At 38.3% G+C, this 27,340-nt stretch overlaps 1 protein-coding gene across 1 annotated transcript; it reads right to left on the bottom strand.

Moving 5' to 3' along the window:
- Window positions 1–11,781: 11,781 nt before the first annotated feature.
- On the bottom strand, window positions 11,782–26,810 carry LOC107185482 (heparan sulfate glucosamine 3-O-sulfotransferase 5). The gene is made up of 3 exons (XM_015573172.1): window positions 26,752–26,810; window positions 16,338–16,839; window positions 11,782–12,393 (listed from the first exon to the last, which is right to left on the bottom strand). Exons 1-3 carry the CDS (start codon window positions 26,808–26,810, stop codon window positions 11,782–11,784), a joined length of 1,173 nt encoding a protein of 390 aa, XP_015428658.1.
- Window positions 26,811–27,340: the final 530 nt, after the last annotated feature.

Below are 27,340 nucleotides of genomic sequence, written 5' to 3'. Positions count from 1 at the left end.
CGGTAGCTAAAGAGTATAATATTGTTGGTATCACAGTTAAGGACTTTTTGGGTAAACACACTGGAATGTAATTCAACTTGGCTGAGTTAAAGGCAGCATTTCAAGAGCATTGTGATGATTATGCTGCACCACTAGAGCATGATAAAAAGTCCAAAGCAGTTGAATTCTGCTCTAAAGTTATATACGAAGTCGGTCCTGAGTCTAGGAAGGTTAAGAAAGGTACAGGAGACAAAGTTTGGAAATTTGTGTTCAAGAAGTTAGTTGATAAGGTTGAGCAATCCTATTTTGTGTTTATAGCCACATACAAACAGGAGAATTAAGAATTTAAGCCTGCAAATACAGTTAACACTATGATATTATCGTTAAAACAAGCAGCTTTAATTGTACATGACACCTTAGCACGTTCAGTAGAATTAGGATTACAAGAGGAAACGATATTGATGACGCCTTTGGCAGGTGCATGTTTCTGTAAAGATGATATTTATCAACTATGTGACGAATTATCATTGCCAATAGAGGTAGTGATTAATAAAATCAATCAAAGCACTCAAGATGGAGGTCATTATCTAGGACAAAGTGACATAGACTTTCCCATATGTGCTGCTTATTCTGCTGCGAAAAACGTGAAGGACGAGAATCTTAAGAAAAGTGTTGTAGTCAAAATTATTAAGCAGTACATGACACAAGGGAAAGAACCGAATCGCGAAAGAATCAAAATTATTAGTAGATATGCAACAGGAGGAATACCATCAGATTTTTCATAGGAGAGTATTGCAGAAATGATTAAAACAGAACAGAAGTCATATGCAGCAATCCAACTGAAGAAAATGGAGGCAGAAACTTTAATGAAGTCTGTGGTGATTGCACCAGGATCATCCAAGAAATGATATGCAGGCAAAGATACTTCACTCGGTATACCCGAATCAGCAGAAAGTAAAGTATCATTTTATAGCGCAGCAGAAGATATTTCAGATACTGATTCATTAGTTTTTTCTAAGAAGAATATATGCCAATAGTTGAGGTAATTAAAGATATAGTGTCACCTAGTAAGAAGCATAGAATAGCGATTGCACTGGCGAGGGGCTGATGTAGGGACCATCGGTACGTACAGATGCGAACATTTGGCGTGCAAATGGTCGGCTCGGTTTATGACACGCGCGCCAGCAATGCTATTTTTGAGAAAGCCGTTATTCTTTAGAATTTTAGTAAACGCATGTTTTTCCTTTCGAGACTTTCGTTTTCGGCCTCAATAGCAGATGCGGGTGTCATAAACCCGGGGTTTCCGAAGGGCCCACGATGCGAGGCTCGGCGGCTTGCGACCGGCCACGTCACGCGCCTCGGGCCTGCAGGGAATTCCGCGGAGTTGCCAAATTTCCAGCAGGTACGTCTCCCCCGCGAAGTCGCACCCCCTATTCCTGGAAAAGCGCGCCAAGGGCGCAAGGAATAGGTGGCGCGATTTGACGAATAGGAAGCGTCTCATTGGCTGACGCCTACGCGCTTGATTAGCCAATGACAATTAATTTCCGGTTGTGCGAGCTTCTTCGAAAAAGTCGGAGCGTCGGGAAGACACTTCGCCACTAACGTTCGATCGGAACAGTCGCCGATATCCGGATTCCTGTACTCCAGTTTAATAAATTTCGAGATCCTGAAAACTCTGTGTAGTTGAGTACTTGAGTGTAACACGCTCCTGCACGTTCAAACCAATTTCCCTTTGAACCCGCCTACTATAAAATCGCGAAAATTTGTATAAGGTCCACCTTCTCTGTCGATGTATCATACAGCTAATGGATCTGCGTGGATTTATTCAGTGTTTCAGTACGGCGACGTTGGCCGTTACGAACGCCATCAGGCAAACGGCACCGGCTTTAATTTATAACGCGCGCAAGGTAGGTATAAACTTTTCGCCTGTGATCTTCCGAAACGATACAAGATTGCGTCGGAATTGCGAACTTAAGTAAACGTAGTAAATTCCCGAGCGTAAATTCACGTAGCCGATTCTCGAGCGGATCAAAGCCGGTTTCCGGGATTCGGGAAGACTCGAACAAGATCAAGGCTTCAACCCCCGCTTTGATTAGTTAAACGGGTGGATCGGTTAAGTTGTTAAATTACCGACTCACTCGGTGCTCATATTTGTACTTCGCAGAGATTGCCTGCTGCAAGTAACCATGGACGATCGCTGTTTGGTGAAAATAATCGAAAAGATAGGATAAATCAAATATTCAATTAAGGTGACCATCGCGTTTGGTGTCGTATCTAGCTGGGGCTCCAGATGGCCTTTTATAATTTTACCAATTTAATTTGAATGATTAGTATTTTAAATTACTTCAAAATATTTAAATGGAAAGAAATTTACAAATAAGTGTAAAAACACAAAAATTTTTTACTTATTGTATCCCGAAAAATACCACCAAACGCACTGAAATCAAAGTATGCATACCAGAAATACGATTTTCTGTCCAAATGTTGAGTATTTGAAGAAAAAAGTAGGTATGGTTTTTAACTGAAAAATTTTCTATAATAATGTCCATAGCGAAGACAGTTTTTAGCATATTGCATGATCTCTACATGTGTCTTTAGTAGGTTTCATGTAGAACACAAAAGTGTTTCGCTTTTTGTCCTAGGTTAAATTGTTTTCAAGGTACCCTGCACGACGATTAGGATTCAAACGAGGCTAAGCCTCGGCGTCGCCATTTTGTTCTATAAAAAAAATTTTTTCGCGTATCCGAAGATATGTGCAATAAATGTCTTTGAATAGATTTTTCATTTACTTCATCATTTTCGAAAAAAGTTCCGAAAAAGTAGCTTTTATTTTTGGGCTCCAGAGTGGGCTAACCCCTTAAGTTCCATGTTTTCTAATAAGAAATAAAAATATAATATAATAAATAATTAGTATTAACAAATAACAATATAATATAATAATAATAATATTTACATTATATGAATTAATATACACAGTATACTGTTGCCAATGGAATGCTACTATGTGACAATAACAACTAAAGAACAAATAAAACAGTATGGGCTACGAAAGTGTAACGACCTAGAGTGGCGACGTGTCTAACGTACGTATTATCATAATATTAACGAACAATTTATTTATTTTCAATTGAATTTATAAGCAGGTTAGGTCCCCCTATACAAATAAGAAAAAGGGTTCTCCAAATTATTATTTATCCCCAGTTTCAGGTAATTTATGCGAAAATCGGCTACCAAGTAATATGGACGCAAATCTATCGCGATAGCTCGAGAATTTAGGACGAGGGAAAATATAAAAGGATCCGTCCGCAAAGATTTGTGGCAATCTTTTCCCGCCCTATTATACGCACCCCGAATTCGTTCATCGAACGATCACGCGACGTTCTCCGTCCGATCGATGGAAGCCTGTTTTTTTTCCGTTCTGCAGAAATAAATGGTCAAGTTTATCGGGAAGTTTTATCTCCTCGTGATATACGGGGGCCCGTCCCCATGCGTTCCACCCTTTTCGCTGTTTCGCGGCGCCTCCGATACATACATATACAAGGTGTCTCAAAAAGATGGGATAATCCACAACATGGATATTCCTCATGCAAATAGAAATCGAAAAGTTTTTTACCATTTTGTAAACTGAAGCTCCATTTTTGAGATATAGGCAGTTAAACATGTAATTTAACAATCTATATTAAAACCCATATAACTTTCATTGAGAGTTCCTTTGTGTGCAAATAAAAAAAAATATAGAGCTTCAGATTACAAAACGGTAAACCAATTTTCAATTTGTATTCGCATGAAGAATATCCATGTTGCGGATTGTTCCATCTTTTTAGGACACCCTGTATATATTCCTACTTCAATCTCGTGGCGTCCGGGGTATCGAAATAGGTGCGCGCATCGGAGGATCCGCGATACAAGGTCCATTACATCCAACCCGAATGGAAACATCAACGGGACATTTGTAGATTTATGTTAAGGCGGAGACGGAATGGCTACCGTCACGGACAGATAGATTCTTCCGGGAGATCTGTCGAGGACGTTAAACGGGCACTGACGTCCCTACAACTCGTTTTGTAACTCTAGAAACTGCGAACACTGCATTGTACGTTAAATGAGATTGTATAATAGAGTAACGTTACCGAATATGAGACCGAATTTATGTTTTTATTAAATGTCGGGAAATCGAAATTTTGAAAATTGATTTTTAAAGCAGACTTGATGGTTATATTTATTGTAATATGGAATTAATCATTTTTTAAAATTTATTTGTTAAAATTAAAACTTGAGCTTATGATAATATTTTAAGTGATATATGTACTACCCTGTATATTGCAATATTAAATAAATATCATAACATTACATAAATATAATTTGCAATAATTGGAAAATATTCTTTCATGTGATGTAATACTCATTAATGTAACGATTAATTTATAGAATATTATATAAATGAATATTTCTAAAGTAATACAGCTCACATATTTCGATTTGGTAGTGAATCGTATGATTAAAATAAACCCATGTTTTATATTAGTTTGCTGTAGATATTCTGTCTGCTATATTTTCAGTAATCTAGAATATAAATCTTACTCGTCCCAAGAATTTATACACACAAATGCTATTTAGAAAATACGAAGCGCGGCTGCTAATTATATACAGCAAGTTCGAATACAAACTGTATTTTACAAAACAGATTTGATAGTCAAACTCTTATGTCTATTGTTTTAATTTCCTCATATAATTTACGGTAAGATATGCATATCTTAATTAGAATAAATTATTTTAATTTTAATAATACTTAATATATTATAATTTTACTTCCCTAATAATTTATCAATGTCATTTGCATAACAATATCTTCACTATACCATTAAAGTAAAGTATTTTATAAACATAACAGTGACAAAAATGTATTACTTATTGATTCTAAATGTCTCATGATTTGTGAACAGTATTTAAAAATCAGAAAAAAAAATCTTTTAGATAGCATTAAAAAATCTTAGTTTCAGGTGAACGTTGAATAAATACGATTTTGAGATTTAATTACTTAAAAGTTAATTACTTTCCTCGAAATTTAAGAATCTTCTGAAGATCCATTAAGCAAAGGCATACTCAATCTTTTCTAATCCAAAACCCACCAAACTTCGAGTGAGCATTAAACTGTAAAATCTTTAATGCTTTAACACGTTCTCCACTGAGTTTGTTTCGATTGACATTACGTTCATACCGATTGTATTATCTGATATGTGAATTTGTATTACATGACGGCTACCAGTGGCCGACACGATGTGGATTTCAGGCTCCACGCCGGTCACCGGTGACCGCCACCGCCAATGTCCACGCCGGCCACCGGCGACCGACACTGCGTGGACTAAACGTTAGACGGCGGTCACCGATAACCATCATCGCACGAACGCAAATTCCAATACCGGTCACCGATGACAGACATGACGTGGACCCAATGTTTGACGACGGTCACCGGTGACCGCAACAGTGCAAACGACATTATCAACGCCGGTCACCAGTGACCGACACTGGGTGGACTAAACGTTAGACGGCGGTCACCGATGACCGTCATCGCACGGACGCAAATGCCAATGCCGGTCACCGATGACAGACATGACGTGGACCCAATGTTTGACGACGGTCACCGGTGACCGCAACAGTGCAAACGACATTATCAACGCCGGTCACCGGTGACCGACACTGGGTGGACTAAATGTTAGACGGCGGTCACCGATGACCGTCATAGCACAAACACAAATGCCAATGACGGTTACCGATGACAGACATGACGTAGGCTCAACGTTTGGCGACGGTCACCGGTGACCGACAGTGACAGTGTCGTTTGCACTGTAGCGGACACTGTGTGAACGCAAAGTTGAGTGCCGGTCATGTGTAACCGATATGGCGTGAACGTCAAGTTCAGTGTGGGTCACCAATGACCGACACGGCGGCGGATATATTAGTGTTTAACCGTTATCTTAATTATGGATAATTATAGCAATAACCCGTATATTACGTATAATCTATAAAATAACTTTACCTCCATGTATCACATTTTCTGATATGTATACGTTACGCGTTCACTTTCCATCACTTGTACCGAGAAAATTCTCCGATTCGCAAAGACCGGCGAAACACGTGATAATTATAGCGAGTAAGCGCCGTGAATTCAATCAATTAGAACCCATTACGTACCCTCGATACGGCACAAAGACGAGTATCGATCGATCCAGGCTTCGACTGTTCCTCGTTGTTCTGTCGCGGTTTGTCCTGATAAAGACCCGAAAAAAATTCGCCCAACGTATTTGAAGCCTTTAACCGAGTCCTTATTATCGCGCGAGAACGACCGAACCGTCGTTCCAGATTGGCTGAAACGTCTAAATTCGCGAAGGTCGAGATGGTTGGTTTATAATAAATCCATCGTTCCGCTTCGTACGTCGGTTCGCGTTTTCCATGTGAATCATCGTATTGCTTCGTTCGTTTTCGGCGAATATCGAACGATCTACCGATCGATCAGGAGCGACGAAACCAAAGATTACAGAGCTATCCCAGCCCAGCCCAGCAATCGGTCCCGATCCCCACCGGGCGGCTCATTCCTCCCATACGCAATAAGCTTAACGACTCGATATAACAACTTCCAATGTGGATTATAAAAATATTAAATCTTCTGTAATACGAACTAGTTAACCTATATGATATGTAAACACACGGACCAATGTGATCCATGGGACGGGCGTCCTAGGGGACGGATCCCGGGACGATTGAGGATCGATCCCGGAACGATCGTCTCCTGTGGACCCCGCGTCTTTACTTTATTTTGGCCGGCGTTACTGTTACTTCGTGTTAATTCTGTATGTGTGTGTATGTGTGTGTAAACTGTTTCCACGTTGAACCATGGAGGTTTGTCAGTACATTATGCAGACAGAAGTAAAGACAGAGAGTTAATGCCAAGAGAGATTGATCGAAGTAAGCATTATTGGAATAACTTAAATGAAATATTAATTATAATAGTTATAATAGTTGCTGTGACACTACCCTGCTTCAAGCAACCAGAGGATCATGTATTATAGTCGCTTTGCTTATCAATACGACGTTTTTATTCAAATATAACTAGGTGTTAATAGATTCAGTATTGTACGGAAAAGATATCAATTCAACGAACCTATATAGGTAATTTATTCAGTTTCTTTCGTATAGTGGGCAACAGGACCACCCACATTAGCGATCCCCTAAGTCTTTCGAGCAGTGTGCTTTCTGAAATCTCTTAAACAAATCAATCAGCTCGGTGTCAATCATCGGGTTAGTTTCACCTAAATACATAAACAAATAAATAAACTAAATCCTTCACACTTTTTCAAAAGCTGGTCAATAATTCTAGTATCAAATATTACTCCAAATTGCTTCTAGATTTTCCAATTGCAAATATCTCTTTCCTCCTATTTCCAACTATAAAACATACCGACAAACTTCGATGGTTTCTCGCCAGAACAGTCTGCACCGAGTGATATGAGCGTGTATAACTGTATTTTGTGTCTGTGCAAGCTCCGCTTGCCTGTCTACCCGTGTGTACGCGGGTCTGTGCCATGGAGCAAGACAGTTGGTCTTGCGCGCAGCCACGTGGAGGAATGGGTAACATCATCGATGGATCATTCGGCTCTCTTACCGGGATCGATCGGCCTAAATACCTTGTACAATGTGCTCGAATTCGTTCACCATCGTGAATCGACGGACAGACCGTCCGCCACCCTGCTCCGTCTGACAAGGAGTGTATTTTAGGTGTCCGCCTCCGATTGCTTTGGTTTTCGCACATGTTTTAGAGGACCGAAAAATAAGAGATACGTATTTTTTTATAGCGGCCCGTTTTCATATTTAGGGGGTGAAACCACCCCTCAAAGTTTCGACCCGGAAGTACTATCTCGAAAACCAGAGGAGATACATGAAAACTTTCAATTGGTGGCTTTCAGGGTTTTTTATGTACAATAAACTGGTGTTAACAAATTGTCAAAAATACAATTTGTTTACAACAAAAAAATATATCATTTTGAGGACCTTTTTGGAGGAAACTACGTGTATATCTCACAAGGGAAGGCACGGAAGTGTCCCCCTCCGATTTTGATGAAACTTCGTATGTCTGTTAAGCAGTCAAAAATAAAGGTCACGTATTTTTTTTATCAGCTAAGACGCGACTTCAAGGGGTGAAACCACCACTCGAAATTTCTATCCGAAATTTTGTTGTTATAAACAAATTATATTTTGTATAATTTGTTAGCACCATATTATTCTACATAAAAAACCGCAGACCTCGTCCATTAGAAGTTTTCATGTATCTCCTCTGGTTTTCGAGATAGTACTTCCGGGTCGAAACTTTGATGGGTGGTTTCACCCCCTAAATATGAAAACGGGCCGCTATAAAAAAATACGTATCTCTTATTTTTCGGTCCTCTAAAACATATCCGAAAACCAAAGCAATCGGAGCCGACAGGCAATTCGGTAACGGCCATACTTTCAAGCGAAAGATAGAGTTTATGTGACGATATCGTCTTTTTGAACTCTTTTGTATTTTCGTTGGGAAGTACACGGCGAAATTAAAAAACACGTTGCTGTTACTGATTTATGCGTGTTTAGGGATGGATATTGCTGTTTATAGCGGACAGAAGGATGATTGAATCTGAATTATTCCAACGTAAACCGTGCGTACCAGACGGCATACATCTAACCGCGATCAACATTACGATAAGAATTTTTTGTTTAAATAAAAACATCCCCACCCACTTTTATTAATTATCAATTTAACTGCGTCGTTTTATAGAGCATAAACAACCGTTCAATTTTTATTATAACCATTTTTTTATATCTACCGTAATTTTGAAGATATACAGGGAAATATGGAAACACATATCTACCTTCAAGGGTTGTTTTTACCCTGAAGAACTGAAATTGGACCAAAAATAAAAATGGCGTTATAATTCTCTTGAGGCCCTCTACAAACCTGCGAAGTATAAAAAAAATCGGAATTTTCGGGTTACCGAACTTTCCTTCTAAGAAAATTCGTATAATGTTTAATATAATATCACGTATTGGTACCAGAGTGGCCATTTCATGTGCAATAACCAGATGGTATTAATCAGTTATTAGATTGTTGTTAATCTCCTCCGTTTCAAAGACGAAATCATTCTCAGAAGGATCGATCGAACCTCGAGGCTGCATCGAAGGAGCAATTCCGAGGAATTAGCACGCGAGGACGAGCAAGTGGACGCGAGAGGGTACCCAGGATCCTCCAATAATAACGAAGAGAGTCCTGTGCCGGGTCATACTATATCAATTAAATCGCCATACACTCGATTTAATGGCTTGACTCGTTGCCACGAGCTCTTCGCCGAGCGCTCGAGTTCGCGTGCTCGAGCGCCCTTCCACGAGGAGCCCACACGATTGTTGCACTTTTAAGGAATCGAGCCGTTTCCGCCCTCTTGTCCCTTTCGCAGCCCCGATTCGATTGAGCCTTTCACGCGTTCCTCGTGTATTATTCTGCCGAACGTACCAGAAAACGGAGTATAATCGAGGAAATAATTAGATATTAGGTGTACAAATTAATTTGATGCCTTTATAATTGAACAGTTACATCTGCGTTTTATATTTGAATATTTTCCCGCCCTTTTGCGACTTTCTACTGTTGACCCCAGAGCCAGAGTGTACTAAGTCCACTTTTAAAAAAAAATGACAGTTTACAGGTTTCTGATAACTAAAAAAGTCTTAATGAATCATTATAAAATTTGTCTTTTCTTTGCAACCTAATAAAACCTTGCATACTCCTAGGCATGTTGGTTCTATTTAAATTCATTTAGTTCTCAATTTTGAATATAAAATATGAAATAAATTTTGTTGGAAGAAGAAATTTGTGCATCAACGAGTTAATAGAAAAGTTAATTCGCCCTTTAATTCGACTTCTGTCAATTCGTGACTCTTGAAAGATATGAATTTATATAAACATCGAATATAATTTTAAATGTTAGTATTGATATTTTTCATTCGGTATCTAAGTGTAACCAAATGTAATTTTATTTTGTCTGCAGTAATTTTATTCTGTTTTTCAAATCCTAATGTATATCTTACGATTTGACTTTGATTTTAAATACTTGCAATTCATTATCCTTGTATAATCATATTAACATTGAGAATACATTGCAGCCACCGATGAAAGATAAAAATTGTAATTTCATTAATTCGCTAAAGAGTAACTCTTCATTTGACAGTGTAATTAAATATCAGATTCCTTCCATTAATTAGATATCGAACCGTGCACGCTCGAGTCTATTAATACAGTCTGCGTAATTGAACGTAAAACACCAATGAATTTTAATACTCTATCGCTGCAGATTGTAAAATATCGCGTTACTCTTCACTCGATCAGATCCAAATATTTTTTTCATAAAACACGTCCTGACAATATCAACTTCTCTTTTTCCATCAAACTGTTGATTGAATGTTGAACATTCGTGCCTATGAAAATACGTAAACAACATAATTCCTAAAATGGAAAAATTCTTAAGATAGTAGCAGTAACATATCCAAAACTAGATAAGTCCATTTATGTTGTAGTTAATTACCCTGAATATTTTTCTCAAGAATAATATCCTGAGTACGGCGATATTTATCTCACAATGAAATTGTTAATTCAGTATTAAACTTTCGTGCCTCTGAAAACGTGTCGAAAGCTCAATTTAAAAATTTGCTAATAGATGAAACATTCCTAAATTTGTAGCAGTAGCATTTTACGAACGGTGTTAAATTTGCCTGAAATTGGGGTACGTTTCATTTCCCTGACGAATGTAGGTTTGTTCAGAGATTTCTTGCGAACGTAATCTTAAAGATTATCATCGATCCGTCACCATTATCATCGAGATATCATCATATGATTCCTTCAATCATCTGTGTATCTACAGTGTAACGTCTTCGAGCACATTGACAATCTACCGCTAACATCACCAGCCACCCATCGATCTGTTACCCATTTCGATCTTACAGCTAACCAGTAAAATATAAAAGGTACTCATCCTGATCAGCCTTGTGATTCTCTCCACGACGAGGCAATCCAGCTGCGAAGTATTCCGTTCCTCAAGAATCTTCTTCATCGGTTAAAACAACAAGCGCGCGGGCAACGGTGCACTTCCGGGTGTCACAATTGCGAGCGCGCCAATTTTCGAACGAAAAAAAAAAAAAAAAGAAAACAATTAATCATCTTCAACGAAACTCTTCCATCCAAACCTGTTCCTCGAGATCTTCTCGTCTTCGAACTACGAAGATACTCCGATGTTGCTCAATCCTCTTCGGTCGCTGTTAAATCTTCCGAAGCAACAATGTTCCTCGATACCTTCCCCTGGAATCTGTTTCCCTAAATTCTACATATTCTCTTGTATCCACGATTAGATCTTGCTTTCTGAGGCACGGACATGGCGATCACAACCTTTCTTCGAGCTTGTCGGGCACAGGAACCATGTTCAAGTTGACATTATCAGCGACATCCATCGGGCCAGCCGAGTTGTCGCCAAACGTCACCACCTCGATTACCAGATCTACCTTCATCGTATCTTTCTACAGATCCAGGGGCAAGGGATAATCTTCTAAATCCCTTTCAGAAATCAACTAAACTGGTTCGGTAGAAATAGCAACGTTGAAGACTTTCATGAGAACCGATTCATCCAGGAACGGATCATTCAGTCTTGCCTCGACGATCCATCGTGTCTGCGCGTAGGACCTTCTTCTCCCTCCACGTCAGACGATCGAACCGCCCCCTCCCTTCTACGATGGTTATTCTTCGGGCCAGCCGAGATCCTCACCCACGAGCTCGTAGAATCGTTGGTTGTGTTCGTTGAAGAACCGCCTCAGCTTCGTTACCACCATCGGGCTAACCCGTGGATGGCGTCTGCCTTTGCTCTCCTTCAGGCATTTCTCCGAGGTCTCGTTGCGCAAACAGTAGAAGCCCTTCGTGTGGTTGAAGTAGAAGTTGTGTCTACCGATTCTGGGCTCCAGGCCGAGGAAGCTCTCTATTCTTCGTAGCTGCGGCACCGGATCCTCGATTAGCTGGTCGCCGTTCACTATGAGGATCTGCTCCCTGGAGAACACCTCCAGCCACCTGTGCATGTACGTATGGTACAGGGAGATCGCGACTGGCCTGTACGACTCGTTTATGCTGCCGTCTGGTCGTATCACCAGCTCCTCGAAACTTCGGGCGGCCTGCTGTTGTTGCAGCTGTTGCTGTTGCTGTTGCTGCACGCTACGGGGCGTACCGTTCGTTATGGTGGACGCGGTTGCAGCGTGCGTTCGTAGCTGAGTGTAATCCGATATTGCTCTGGTTACAGGCTCTCGGACTATTAAGAGAAGCTTCACGCTGGCGTTCATCGCGCGAATCCTTTCAGGTACCTGAAACAGCCGGGAAGATAAGGGCGGTTATTAGAGCCACGTGCCTTGGGTTTATGACGCGATCGAAAGGGAACAATGCCGTTTTTTTTTTTTAGAATGACTCTAAATCGGGCGTATTTGTTTCTTTTTAGAACAGCACTGTTTAACAGTTAACGCTACGGGTAACGTTTCAGGCTGTCCCATAATTCTTTGGGTAGATGGGCGTTCACGATGAAAATTATAACTTTTTAACTAATTTTCGATTTTATACCCTAATACTTCTACTTAGAGAGTATACAAAGATGCATTGAAGGGTGCATAACAAAATATACTACTGGATTGAAACAATTGAGGCGATCTTTAATTTTTTATTGAATGAAACGTTTTTTATCAATTTTTTTCTATTGAAATTTGTTGTTATCTGAATACTGTATTAATTGAAATTATTGTACTTGTACAGATTCTGATGGTTCCTGACTTAATACTTCCATTACCATCGCATTGTTTCGAAAACTTTCATCATAGACCACCGTAGGTTTCTATAATTTTATTCAGTAGAATGTTCTTATCTTTTTGATTAAGTATTTAAAAGACATATAACAGAGATAAGGAATAACCGAAATATTGAATATTGTAAAACACATTCTGTTTTTATCGAATAAAGTATGCTAACTTAGACATTGGAGCGTCATACATACTTAACACTAGGTTTACGGGACGCGTCATTTTGACGCATTTCGAATGTTTTCTAATCTCGAAGTTCTCTATGTGGTATACCTATCTCTATAGCTATGCATTAATTTCAGAGATCATAAATTGTGTATTATATAAAATAAGTTGTTTTTTAAAGAAAATCTGCGGGTTCGTTGATGCGTGCCGTGGAGATACCTACACGATAAGTGTCCGTAAACCTAGTGTTAAGTACAGTAAATCCACGATGAGTGTTTGAAGGGTCCTCGGCACTGAATATTAAATATTTCATAAATTAATGGCCACATGCGGTTGAAACAAATATCATTGACTTCGGAATTCCAAGCTCTATCACGGTGTTAAACCTCATTAAAAAGTCAATGCTACACCCTGAAATTTCTTTCTGTCAGTGTCGAGGTGTGTTCGAACACTTAGCGAGGATTTACTGTACGTAACACTGGTAGTGAAGTGTTAAAACTTTTGTTAACACAAAATATTATCAATTCATATAGTATTATATTATGAGCTTTAAATAATTTTTTAAGTGCCTTCATGCAAAATGATGATTAATATAGACAGTTAAGTGGAAGTGAGAAATATTAAGAATCTACTACGTTTTCAGGTGAGTGTTACTTGAATCGATATAACGAGCCTTTAAGTGGCATTTATTTAAATTTACTGACGTAGTAATGCATATTACAATTACCAATGCATACCCTTAAGTGTTCGCTACCATTACCGTGTTCCTCCGCTGTCCTGGGTTGAGGATATTAACTTAATTATAAGATTGCATGAGATGATAATTACTCGAACAAAACAGTGTTTTTCCTCCTTTTTGAATTTTTTTAATAAGAATAGTTGAAAGCAACTCAAATATGAAAATTTTCCATAACAAATATTTAAATAAGTAACGCAAAGATGGATTTTGTTACCACAGAATTTTATGACTAAACTTTTCAAATAGAAACATCGATTTCCTATATGCTTAAAATTGTTTAAACTCATAAATAGATAATACAATTATTGTTTTCCTTTTTTAATTGAATCCTAAGTACAACTTGACAGATGAATAACAGATTAAATGTTGGAATAAAACTTCATATAAACTATCTACAAAAGTTATTTTGCTACCTATATAATGTTCGGAAAAGTACACCAAACGAAAGAAATTAATTTTTCTAAATATAATTCATTGCATTACAAAACGAACAAGACTTATTATTCACTTTATTTAAAACTGCATTGTTAGAATAGATAAAAATAAGCGTATCAGAACGACTTATATCTGTTCGATATTAATAATAAGTAATTGGTATGCCGATGAATAAAATACGACTACAAATAATGGTATTTGTAACACAACTGGCCGAGGTGTGATTACTCATGAAGAAATAAATTGAAAATGCGGAATAAATTTTAAAAGAATTTCAATATTTATCTGATACGCGTATATTTCTACGTGCAATAAATTGAAACGGCAGGTAATAAAGAGACACATTAGCCGAATCCTCTTCAATCAAGTTTTCGAACTTATTTTTCTCAAAAAACAAGGATATTGACCTATTTTACCTATTTTACCCCTTTTACCTATTTTACCTATTTTACTTATTTTACCTTACCTGGCCCATTACTGGCCAATTAACGCTTTTGACAATAAATCTCGCTACCTAACACCAATATTTTGACACTATAGACGAATATATTTTACACAACTAATTCTATTCTTACGGCTAAAAGGAAGAAATAAATATTTTTATTAATTTGTTGAAATTAATTTAATTTACTTTCGACACGATAATTCAAAACATGGTGTACACATAAAGCAACATTACACTTCTGACAAAAATACCGTGTTTTCTACGTTCTCCGTTTTGTTTGCACACGACGCGTTTTGTTGTGGATTTTTTCTTTACCGTTTGTCGTATTGTTGCAGGGAAGTTGTAATGGATTTATCTAAAAATATATTACATCAAGGAAGAACTACGTTTTTCGACAACTGGTACTCATCTCCCGTTTTATATAAAAAGCTGCACAAAAATATGTTCGTCTATAGTGTCAAAACATTAGTGTTAGCAGGATTTATTGTCAAAAGCGTTAATCGGACAGTACCGGGTGGCGAGATATCTCGTCCAGGGATACGAAGGGGTTAAAGATAACAATCAGGCCAACGTTACGTTGCCTTACGAATAAGGACATCGTTCCTATAGTCTGTTTTTCGAAAGATGATGCCTGGGAGGTAGGCCCGAGTTTTCGCGGTGTTGCCGCGATCGCGAGACACCTACGGCACTTGTGTCTCTCTCCCTCCTCCCGCCTTGGCCAATGACGTGCGACCGTCGACGTGAGTCCTCGCCTACGGTCGTCTGTCTCTTTCACTCTTCGCATCTTGGCCAACGACGTCCGACCGTCGACGTGAGTCCTCGCCTACGGTCTCTATCACACGTATTACAAACCTCTCGAGAAGGACCTACCTAAATACAATCTCAAGGAGTGGGGAGGGCAGCGATGGCTTTTATGGTCTGTTTTTCGAAAGATGATGCCTGGGAGATTGGCCTGCCTCGGCGCGTGGCCTGGCGGAGATCCAACGCGAGCTGCGTATTTCGTGGGACGTTGCACGGTCTCAATGCCACTGTGTGTCTCTTTCCATCCTCCGGCACTTCGGTACGAGAGCCTCTCGCTCAGACGCTCGGTAAACAAACTTCCTTCTTTACCCTGCGATTTCTACGTGTAGCGTTTAATAACCTACGTGTTAATTTAATCTCCTTTTAATATGTTGCTCAATATTTGGGTACAACACATTCTTTTAAAAGAAATAAACTTTTCCTTATTCATGAATTTTAACTTTTGACGTGTGAAAACGTTCAGCGTCTCGTCAACATTCTCCGCCATTTCCAGACAATGGATGATTGGCGGCCACGTGCCGAACGCAGGCCCCACTCCTTGAGATTGTAGGTAGGTCCTTCTCGACAGGTTTGTAATACGTGTGATAGAGACAGACGATCGTAGGCGAGGGACTCACGTCGACGGTCGCACGTCATTGGCCAAGATGCGAGAAGTGAGAGAGACACAAGTACCATAGGTGTCTCGCGATCGCGGCAACACCGCGAAAACTCGGGCCTACCTCCCAGGCATCATCTTTCGAAAAACAGACCATAGTAAGAGGACTGTCATTAACCGCAAGGAACTTACCCGAGAACCTCGAAGGAGCGTAGTTCTTTTACAAATCAAAGGCCCTAATATTTTTAGCACATTATACCAACTTCTCCACCTCTGCTCACCTCTGGCGTGACGAAGTAGCTAGGACTTTTCTCGATGGTGATCTGCCCCCGAAACGAGTACGGCATTTTCCGTCGATACCATTCGAGGCCCTTCCCATAGTTGTCGTCCCGGTCGAAGAAGTGTACTTCGCCGGCTGCTTTTTGGATCTGCGGATGGAGGAAGAGCATCTCGAGTAGGGCCCTGGTGCCGCACTTCCGTACGCCGATGATGATCGCCTGAGGTAGATGTCGACTGGTTCGCGGGAAGTGGACCTTGCTGGAGAAGAGGAGGGGCGGTGTGGCTCGGACTTGGGAGACAAGCTCGACGGTACGACCCTCGACAGCCGAGGCCGCGTGCAGGCTGTAGACAGCGCTGTCGTAGAGTATATGGAAGGTCAGAAAGAGGGAGAGGAGGACGACCGTGAGAAACGCGGCGGCCATCTTCGGTCTGGATATGCCGACCACCAGGATACAGTCTGAAGCGTCGCCCTCAGCCGGCCTCATGGCAGAGCGGGACATCCACCTGTTAACAGGTTGTAGGTAATGTTTAGCAAGATTTGAAGGACCAACCGCCTAACGCAAAGGTGTCCAGCTCATGAGAAAATCTCTAGCATTATCAGGGCCTGTTAACTTTCATTAGAATTGTATGGTCAGTCATAAGCTACCGAGCCTCGTCACCAATGGCGCTAATGTCACATTTTTCGATAGATAACGTATACTTCTATGTAGTGCTATGTAGTCGACGGATACAACACATGTTGGCGTTGGAGGGGTATTTATCAATATTTATTAAATTTATTGTATGCTGTATCCCTATATAATGGAACATTTTTAGCGTGACACCACTGACGAGGTATAAGAATAGATCTTTTATCTTATGGGAGTTGGTGGCCCACCTAAACTTAGTACCGACACCTTAAAAAGCCTATGATTTTAGCGACCTCTACGTTTTGAGAACGTTGAATCTGCGGTGGGTAGTGACACTAAAATGGAAATGGGCTACGTAACCCCAGAAAAGTGGGCCGCAAAAATACATTGAATGAAATGTCTATACTCCTATACCTCGTCTGTGGTGACACTGACAAGGAGTGTATTTTAGGTGTCCGCCTCCGATTGCTTTGGTTTTCGGATATGTTTTAGAGGACCAAAAAATAAGAGATACGTATTTTTTTATAGCGGCCCATTTTCATATTTAGGGGGTGAAACCACCCCTCAAAGTTTCGACCCGGAAGTACTATCTCGAAAACCAGAGGAGATACATGAAAACTTCTAATGGACGAGGTCTGCGGTTTTTTATGTAGAATAATATGGTGCCAACAAATTGTCCAAAATATAATTTGTTTATAACAACAAAATTTCGGATAGAAATTTCGAGTGGTGGTTTGACCCCTTGAAGTTGCGTCTCAGCCGATAAAAAAAATACGTGTCCTTTATTTTTGACTGCTTAACAGACATACGAAGTTTCATCAAAATCGGAGGGGGACACTTCCGTGCCTTCCCTTGTGAGATATACACGTAGTTTCCTCCAAAAAGGTCCTCAAAATGATATTTTTTTGTTATAAACAAATTGTATTTTTGACAATTTGTTAACACCAGTTTATTGTACATAAAAAACCATGAAAGCCACCAATTGAAAGTTTTCATGTATCTCCTCTGGTTTTCGAGATAGTACTTCCGGGTCGAAACTTTGAGGGGTGGTTTCACCCCCTAAATATGAAAACGGGCCGCTATAAAAAAATACGTATCTCTTATTTTTCGGTCCTCTAAAACATATCCGAAAACCAAAGCAATCGGAGGCGGACACCTAAAATACACTCCTTGTGAGTGACTGGCGACTACTGTGTGGGATCGTGTATGATAAATTTGTGTTGTAATAAATTTTGTTAGTTTGCTGTTTTAAACATGTTTATTAAATTGTGAACACCTAATATCAAATTTATTATAACTCAAATTTATCATACACGATCTCATACAGTAGCCGCCAGTCATTCACTGTCTTGTCTATTATAAATCGTTCCGAAATTCAAATGCGTCCCGGATTTCCGGCACCCGTTTTAGTACTGGCCCTTGTCACCTATGGCGCTGCAAATTGACCAAGAAGAACCTGTGAGATGTACCCCCGTGAGCACTATGGTTCTTAGATTGAACCAACTGACCTATTGCAAATTTTTCGAAATCGACATTTCATATTCCTTTATGTGTTCATACATTTATCTGTATTCTTTTATATCAGGACAATGGTACAAATTGGCTAATTTTGGAGCGTGTGGTAACTTTGTTCTCGTTGAGCTCGTCTGGAAAAAAATTGAAACATTTTTTAAATCTGTATTAGCGCAGTTTCTGTTAAGCGTATGGAAATTAAATTATTAATATTTCTAGAAAAATGGCAGACTATGAAGCAAAAGATTTTAATACTTCGATAAAAAATGAGTACATTTTGTGTTCATAAACTTAAGTGAAACTGCACTAATACACTTAGGTTTAAAAAATTGTTTAATTTCTTTTCTCAGATGAGTTCATTGTGAACCATGTAGGAAACCATGAGGCCTAGCTCGACTTTCATTTCCTATTATATTGTAATATAATTGTTTGAAAATAAAAAAAAATAATTGATACCAAATGTTTCCAGATGACCAAAGTACACATTTTTTTTTTGTCGGATTACTTGGATACTTTGACCAGAAAAATTTTATACACCTGATACTATGCCTTTTGTCAGACCATCGGAATAATTCAACTCCAAGACACCCTATGCTCCTTTAAATTCGGCGGCAAAGTGTGTCGGCGTCACGCAATATCGACATTAGTTGCACGAGTCCCCTATAATTTATACTTTCCACACTGCAGAAATTATTAAGACCGTCGTACTTATTGATCATTACATGCATACTGATAAGTACACGGGTTACACGCTCATTGGCATGTGTCCGGTGTGCGTGCACGCTGTCAGCTACAACTTCATCGAATTTCATTCGCGTTCGCCTTCCGCGTACAATTGCCGTCATCGGAAACGATCGAAGAAAGGGTTCTCTAACTACATGGTGGGTTGAAAGTCATTTAAAAATGTATACAGGGTGAACCACGAATTGTGATCAGTAGAAATTACTCTGTCATTAGCAATCCGATCGAAAATGTTTTTATCAGGTATAGCATGGTTCAAAAACAAATGACCTTTAGATACGGGGACATTCATTGGTTGGTTGAGGACAGTATACAATATAATTAAATGGTATTGTACGGTCTGTTTTTCTAAGATTTCACTCTCTTCATTAACACAATGGTGCAACCCTACAAATGCAAATGCCCCTTTTTTAAAATGGAATTATATATTTTTCTTTATTTGTAACAATAGTTCGGAACATCCTGCGTGAAAAAATATTAATGTACAATGTTTAGAAACCTAATATTTCGTTACGAAAAACATAAAGAAACTATCTATGAAGTGCTTGCAATGTGAATCGAACGCAAATTCGTTATCGTTGATATTCGTCTTATATACAGAATCCACTCTGTGAAAGTGTCCCACATTTTTATTAGCACGCTGTAGAACAAAACTGTACACGTTACCTGAATCGTTCACTCATTGCGAAAACACGATCCAGATAATTTTAATTGTCGCAAATCAGTCACGTTTCGCGAACACTGTTTCACTATCAATTATTTTCACCGAGGGCCGATAGGAAGAACGTCTTCGAACGTGAGAAATGAAAGGCTAAACATCTAACGTAACTAATTGTAAGAGGGGGTGGAGGGATGGAGGAAGAAGTCTCCTCAATGATTAACGAACCGACGGAATTAATAGTGGCGCGTTTTCACAAATTGCATCTCGAACACGGCGCAAGTTTTATCGATATTGCTGGCAACAATAAATCAAGTGAGTAAGCCCGCATGCACTCACGCGGAACGAAGGAATCTTTCGGGATGAAGAAAAGTGTACATCCAGATAAGAATAATCACGTCGAAAACGCTGACATTAGCTGCATGATATAAGTGTCTGTTAAGTGGGATTAATTAATCATTTTCGTACGAAATTACGGCGCAAGACCGAGAATAATATACCAGTTCGGTCTGTAGATTATTAGTATTTGCCACTCCGTCAGGCAATGGAACAAAATTCCAGCATTTATTTTACAGCACAAATTTCTGCCGCTCATCATTTTTTTAAGGTGGGCATTCCCACTTGGAGGTGTCATATTTAAGTGATTTTTTAAGCTAAGAATCAATGGACCAAAGAACTTGTAAGTTTTCGTACATATTTTTTTAAATTTCAAGAAAGTATAGTAAAATTTTATTATCTTTCATATTAAAAAAATTACTACGTGTTTTTTTTGTAGCGTACATTATTGTATTCATTGGAAAGAAAATCAAAGATAACCTTAATCTATATAAAAATGACCCGCCGAACTCCCGCTCTGATTGGTCGGGATTTTTCGTTAATATCGCGTTAACAAAGCCTCGGATAACATTTTAGCCGAGGAAAAACTTGTTCCAAATCACCGTAGGCGTGACCCATTTCAGGGACCTACAATACTTTTCTTACACCATGTATAATGCAAAACAGCTTAGTATACTACAATATACAGGGTGAACCTCGAATCGTGATCAGGAGAGATTACTCTGTTATCAGCAGTCCGATCGAAAATGTTTTTATCAGGCATAGCATGGTTTCAAGAAAGCTTTAACGTGATTATAGCAAATTTTTTGTCAACTCTTTCTTTTTCATGATTTTTCAAGGTCACCTTCAATTTTTTGCAAATACATCTATAATTTTTTTACGCCTATCTGTTAGAGGATTTCAAGACGAATTCGGTAAGTATCATAACATAACATGTGTTACTTTTTTTTTCATCTGGGTCGAGAAAAGATTAAAGAAATATTCGAACTGTAATATTACAAAGAGTATCGTATGCTACGCCATTGTACGCGTTCCGACGTTGAGCTCTTGCCTATAGTTTGTAAACATATCGTTCTGTACATTGGAACACATCTAATGATATCTACTGGTTACGATTCGTGGTTCACCCTGTATATTGTATAAAAAGTTACAGGTTAATATAAGTTCCGATGAAAGTATCTCTATAATTTTGATAATTGTAAAATAAAAACTTTGGAATCCGTCACTTCGATAATTCTAGTGTTAAATTCCACCAGCGACAAGAAATTCAACGAAATATGAGGGACATTGCTCGTAATACCGCCAGAGTGTCCCGTAACGTGTCCAGTGTGGCCACGAAGAAATGATTGCTCAAAAAACTATATTGCAGCATGCGGACACTTTGACGCCGATAAGGGAAAAGTCTGGAACCTATGACAAACTGAACTTCCACATAAGTATACGTGATCGCGTAACTGAACCGAACACATTTCGCCCGGGGAACGGTAGCTGCAACTTCGGGAAACGTTGGTTTCATTGCTTCCGCTGGAATCGATAAATCAGCCCCCCATCGTACGGTCTTCCCGCCTTGGGCGAACCAAGAACAAACCGCAACATACTACATCGGGATACGCCGTATCGGTCGAGGATAATCGTGTGAAAAACAATCGACTTAGATAATTCCACCGATAATGTATTAGGTTGCCGCGGCTGGGAATCTCTTCCTCCATGTAATCGTAAAGATATTGTGCACAATAGAAGGTCAGTTATTCGAATTAGGGGTGCAACTATCGATAAAGTTATTGATACGTATCGACAATATCGAAGTGTTGATGATATCTTGACATATCAATAATGTTTTGTTAAAATATTGTTAAGGCGAATAGAAACGATTTATGTAAATAGACGACAATGTATTAATTGTAACAAAATCATTTATAATCTATTTATTTTTATTTGAACTTATTGCCGGCAATATATTAGTGTATTTTTGGTTGTAATTTTGTTCTCCTGGCTGAAAGAATCTGTATATGTATATATACAGGGTGCGGCATTGAAGTTGACATATGGAAATATCGTAAAAACAAAGCATTTCATAAGAAAGTATTTTAGACAGAAGTTGTTTGGTTTTGAGGGGGAAAGAGAATGACATTATTTATTTTTAATCTGGTGCACTATATTTTTTAAACAGATCGTTAATCCACGCAAACAAAAATAAACAATTTTTGTCTGAAACGTTTTTTTTTATTTTAGTTTAAACAAATTTTTTTTATCCATTTAAGAAAACGAAGTGGATCTTCGAATGACCTTCGAAACGTTCAACAGATTAAAAATAAATAATGCCATTCTCTTTTCTCCTCAAAACCGAGCAATTTTTGTCTAAAACACATTTCTATGAAATGCTTTGTTCTTATATTTTCATGTGTCAATTTAAATGCGCCTATTCTTCCTTTTAAAATTTGATGTACGTACAATACGATTGCAGCGCTGTGTGGCTAGCGGAAAATTCACGAAACTTTTGTTCTTTCTTACGGGATCACTTTTACAACGAGAGTTTCCAGACCTGTAGACAGGGTTTCCCACCTAACTCTGCCACACTTAAATACAAAAAAACCGTTTGGAAGTAAGTTAGTGTATTTTAGGGGTGAAATTAGGCTATGAGACTGAAGGTCATCTCAAGGTCATATCTTCTGAGATTTCTCTAATGGTAACGTTTTTTTTAAATGGAATGCCCTATTTTTTGTCTGCCATTACAAAAAGGGGATCAAAACGTATCAAACAATGTATCGCACTATGGGGTGACAACACTTTGAACATACACTAAAATAATAAATGCGATTATGGCGTTTATTTTGTTTATGCAATTAATTTTCTGTGATCTTCTACCTCAACCAGTTACGTGCGAAATTTTTAGTCCAAGGTCATTCCAAGGTCATAGTGTGATACTTTGTTGGAAACGTTTTGAGCTCCTCTTTATAATGGCAAACAAAAAAATAGAGCATTCCATTTAAAAAAACGTTACTATTAGACAAATATCAGAAGATATGACTTTGAGATGACCTTCAATCTCATAGCATATTCCCCCCCCCCTAAAATACACTAACTTTCCCCCGAATTATTTTTTTCTACTGTGACAAATAAGAGAATAATTAAGGGTGGCAGAGTTTAGCGAGATACCCTGTATATGACCGTGGTTCTAACCTCACTTTTTCCTGTCTTTAGTAAATCCATCGATACAAATCTGTCGTTAGCGTCCTATAACTCAAAACGATTTTGTTTCAGTTAAAATTTTTTCTCGCTTTGTTACTAGTTATTATACACTTACATCACTTTAAAATAAGCTGTTGAGAACCTTATCATATTTTTCCAACTAATAATTTCATTAACAATACCCTCGAACGCAAATCAGAAAAAAACAGCAAGTCTAAGTTTATCCTAATTTCCCCGGTTCTCTAAAAAGCCCAGAATTTGCCAATCATTTTCAAGGAGGCAAGAAGGATGTTATTGGCCGGCTGGAAGGCAATTCGAGGGTAACAAGCGGCGTTGAAAAACCGCAGTACCGTTCTGCTTTCTGGTTTCGATCGGTTGATTCTGGGCGACCGAGAGTCGAGCGAAAGATAGAAAGAAATATAGAGCAGAGTCGGTCGGCGTTCGGCGGAACGCCAAATATTTATGTACCTATCTTGCATCGTCGGAATCCCTCTTTGAAAGCCCAATGACCGTATTACTGCAACAAATCGCAGTTCCGTGGGTTAACTTACGCGCGAACCACCGATCGTCAAGTGTTCGGACGCCATTTTCTTGCGGTGAACCGATTCTACGAGGAGTGTTTCCAAAGCTCTGGGAATTGTGTTATATATTTAAGATTTTATTAATTTTCGCCTACATATTATTGTAATTTTTCAATGTAATTTCTGTTTAACCCTTTCGTTCCCACTGTTGTTATATGGCTACGTATATTAAATTATGAAATAAAATATAACTATCATGAATTTTTTAATATACAGGGTGAGTCACCTAACGTTTGTACCGCAAATACCTTTGTTCTTTTTAAAGATACGTCAACTGTCTTATGGACAAAGTTGAATGGTTCAATGGGGCTCACACGATACCTACAAAATTTTTATTTTTGTCACTTTTAGATATATCAAGGTCACCTTCATTTTTTAAATTAGAATCACCCGTTTTTAAACACCTACAATGATAGTCCCTTTCATTAGGAATTCAGTGACTATAATTATTGAAGGTCATTCAAGGTCATTGAACGTTTTAAAATGACATCTGTACGTGTCAAGCGACTAAATCATTCTGATCAAGATTGATCAACATCGTTGGGAGAACCAGTCAGAATTCCCTGTACTTGAAAGCATTAGTTATATTTATTTTTAGTTATTTTTTATTATCTAATTTGTGTTTTTATTCTCAGAACTTTAGAAACACACCTAGTATTGGTAATTATAAACCGTGGATATTTATGCAGGCGCACAAATATTACAAAACTTGTTAAATGAAGAATAAAAGAAAAATTTTATTTTTCCATGTTCAAGTTCTCATTTTAATGTGTATTCTATTATATGAGTGCAAAAGTTCCGATGGGTTTTGTTCCAGAATAGTAGACTACTAATAATTATATTTATAATTTAATAATAGTGTAATGATTCGTGATTTTTCGTGATCGTATCTGATTGGTGAAGTAAGTTGGTAAGTTTCGAAAATTATAGGGCACTAAGAAAGGTCTAAATTATTTAGTATCGTCTCGATTTCAGAGACGGGGCTAATAGTATATCTGTAAAAAAATTATACATTAAAAATTCGAGAAACTTTCCGAACAAGCCGACACGATACAATGTCAGATTTTTCCTGTATCACATCCTGTACCTGTCCGATACCCTCTTCGACAAATTGAAAGCGGGAAAAGTGCCCGAGTAAAGGTGTAACAAGCGACCGTTGGCCAAAGTATGCAGGTACACGTAATTAGCTAATTAAAGTTCCCGGTGGAATCTCCGTGACAAGAAGATCGTCGCTTTCCGCGGATTCTAATTATTGAACCAGTTCGTGAGATAAGGCCTTTAATTTTAAACGGAACGGACATGGCGAGAAGTCACGAATCGGTCGACGGAGGACCGGACGCAATTTGAAGCCCGAAACGGTGTACCAGCTTTCCCGAAAAACTGTACTTATAGCATAACCGCTGTAATTTGCCCGTGTATTACATCGAAAAGTGCCGGTGTAACTGAAAAGCCACCGTGTGGATTTCGTCTCGCGTGTAACGATAATAGTTTTTCACGAGCTGAGGAATTCTTCTGTTACGAGTTAACGACGAGCATAGGGAACTTATGGTTTTTAATCCTCAAAGACCACGCTATACATATTATCCTACCAATTCGACTGCACATGTGTTGGCGTAACCCAGAACGTTCTTTTAACTAGATGTCAAATATATTATAAGTAATTTAGCTAGAATTTTTTGTATAAAAAGCCACAATCTTAATAAAGAATAAAACTTTAAAAAAATTTCCAAGTGCTCTTTATATCGCTATAACGTTGGGTTAACTCAGTCATGGGCAACCGAGGCAGGAAACGTAACGAGATATTTGCGTATTGGGATTCCTTGACCCTTCTCGCACATTTTATCTAAACTAGCGTATCACTCGTATAGATTAATAATCATTTATGTTTCTTTTTATTCAAAACAGATAGAAGCATCCTGATCTTGTGTCGGCCACGCGAAAATGGTGCCTTTACATTAAGTAGTATATGTATAAGTAGTATTTAAAGCAATTGTTATTAAATTTATATAAATACTATTGTAAATTGTATATTTTCTTACGATTTTAATCCCGCACGATCTCCACTCCTATTCCTAATATCAATTAACCAAAAAAGTAATAATAAATAATAAATAATAACAAAATAATTCATTCTAAAACTTTTAAGTTTTGGAAGAAGTTCTGGAATTCGTTCCAATTTTCGCCACCAAAGTGGTGGGGGCGCCACTAAATGTTCTATAAATTCCCAAATTTTTCCGGCACTTTTCTGAATCCAAGATGGCGGAAAAATCTGCACGTTTTTAAGTTCTGGAATTAGTTATAATTTGTTGAGAACGTGATTTGTGGCTATTGCCACTATCGACATATTGCAAGAACAGTTTGGAGAAAGGATAGTTTCAAGAAATGCACTGTTAGTTGGCCTCCAAGAAGTCATGATTTAACTCCTATAGATTACTTTTTGTAGGTTATTTGAAATCTATAAAAATACTAAAGTGGAGAAAAATAAAACATTAAGAATACCCAGTAGGCCTTTCATTTTATTTTCAGTCCAACATAATTTAAATAGGAAATGAATGTCTATTTAATTGGTGTTTTTGTAAACTAATCCATAAATGTGTGGACCTGTACATACGTACAGTCCAAGAAAAAAGTATTCATACACTAGTGACATTTTTTATGAATCGACAGTACCATTTTCCCTATAACATTAAGTGAAGAATAATTTCCTTTTAATAGAACAAGTTAATTTTAAATATTAAACTATAACTTTATATATTAAAATAATACTTACAATACATCTATGGGGGACTGGGGAGACCACTCTCGACGAGGCCGTGCCTTGTTGGGCATTTGCACTGGTTTAATTGTTCACATCCTTGATATATCTGCGAAGCAGAAACCGAGAAACATATTAGATAATGTCGCTTGGAAATTTTTCGAAAAAGGATTTCGGGATGAAAGTAGGTACAAATTGCTACCTAACTATATTTTGCTTCCACTTTGATTCTAAGGGAAGGAATATCCGCGGAAAGAATATGCAGAGACAAGTGGAGTCAGCGTGTAACCTACTTTCGACCTCTCAAACATTTTTTTTATAAATTCTCAAAAAGGCGGTTCTATTGTTTAATTTAAAGTTGTGGTAGTTGATGTTCTTATAAGGAAACTTCGTTAACTCAAAAATTCCGATTTTTTTTTTAAACATTGCAGGTTTGTAAGCCACCGCAAAAATAAAAAAATTTAATAAAACATAAAAGATGCGTCCTGTCTAGATCTACAAGTTTTGTCTCATACGTTTTCTGATAGAATCAACAGTTTCGAACCAACCGATTTTATGTGTATTTCATTAATTATTTTAATGTTTAAGAGCCTGGGGGCATGTT

This window comes from Dufourea novaeangliae, unplaced genomic scaffold (genome assembly GCF_001272555.1).
Source record: "Dufourea novaeangliae isolate 0120121106 unplaced genomic scaffold, ASM127255v1 scaffold57, whole genome shotgun sequence".
Taxonomy (NCBI): domain Eukaryota; kingdom Metazoa; phylum Arthropoda; class Insecta; order Hymenoptera; family Halictidae; genus Dufourea; species Dufourea novaeangliae.
Note: the sequence above shows the minus strand (reverse complement) of the source record. Positions and strands in the feature narration are given on the sequence as shown.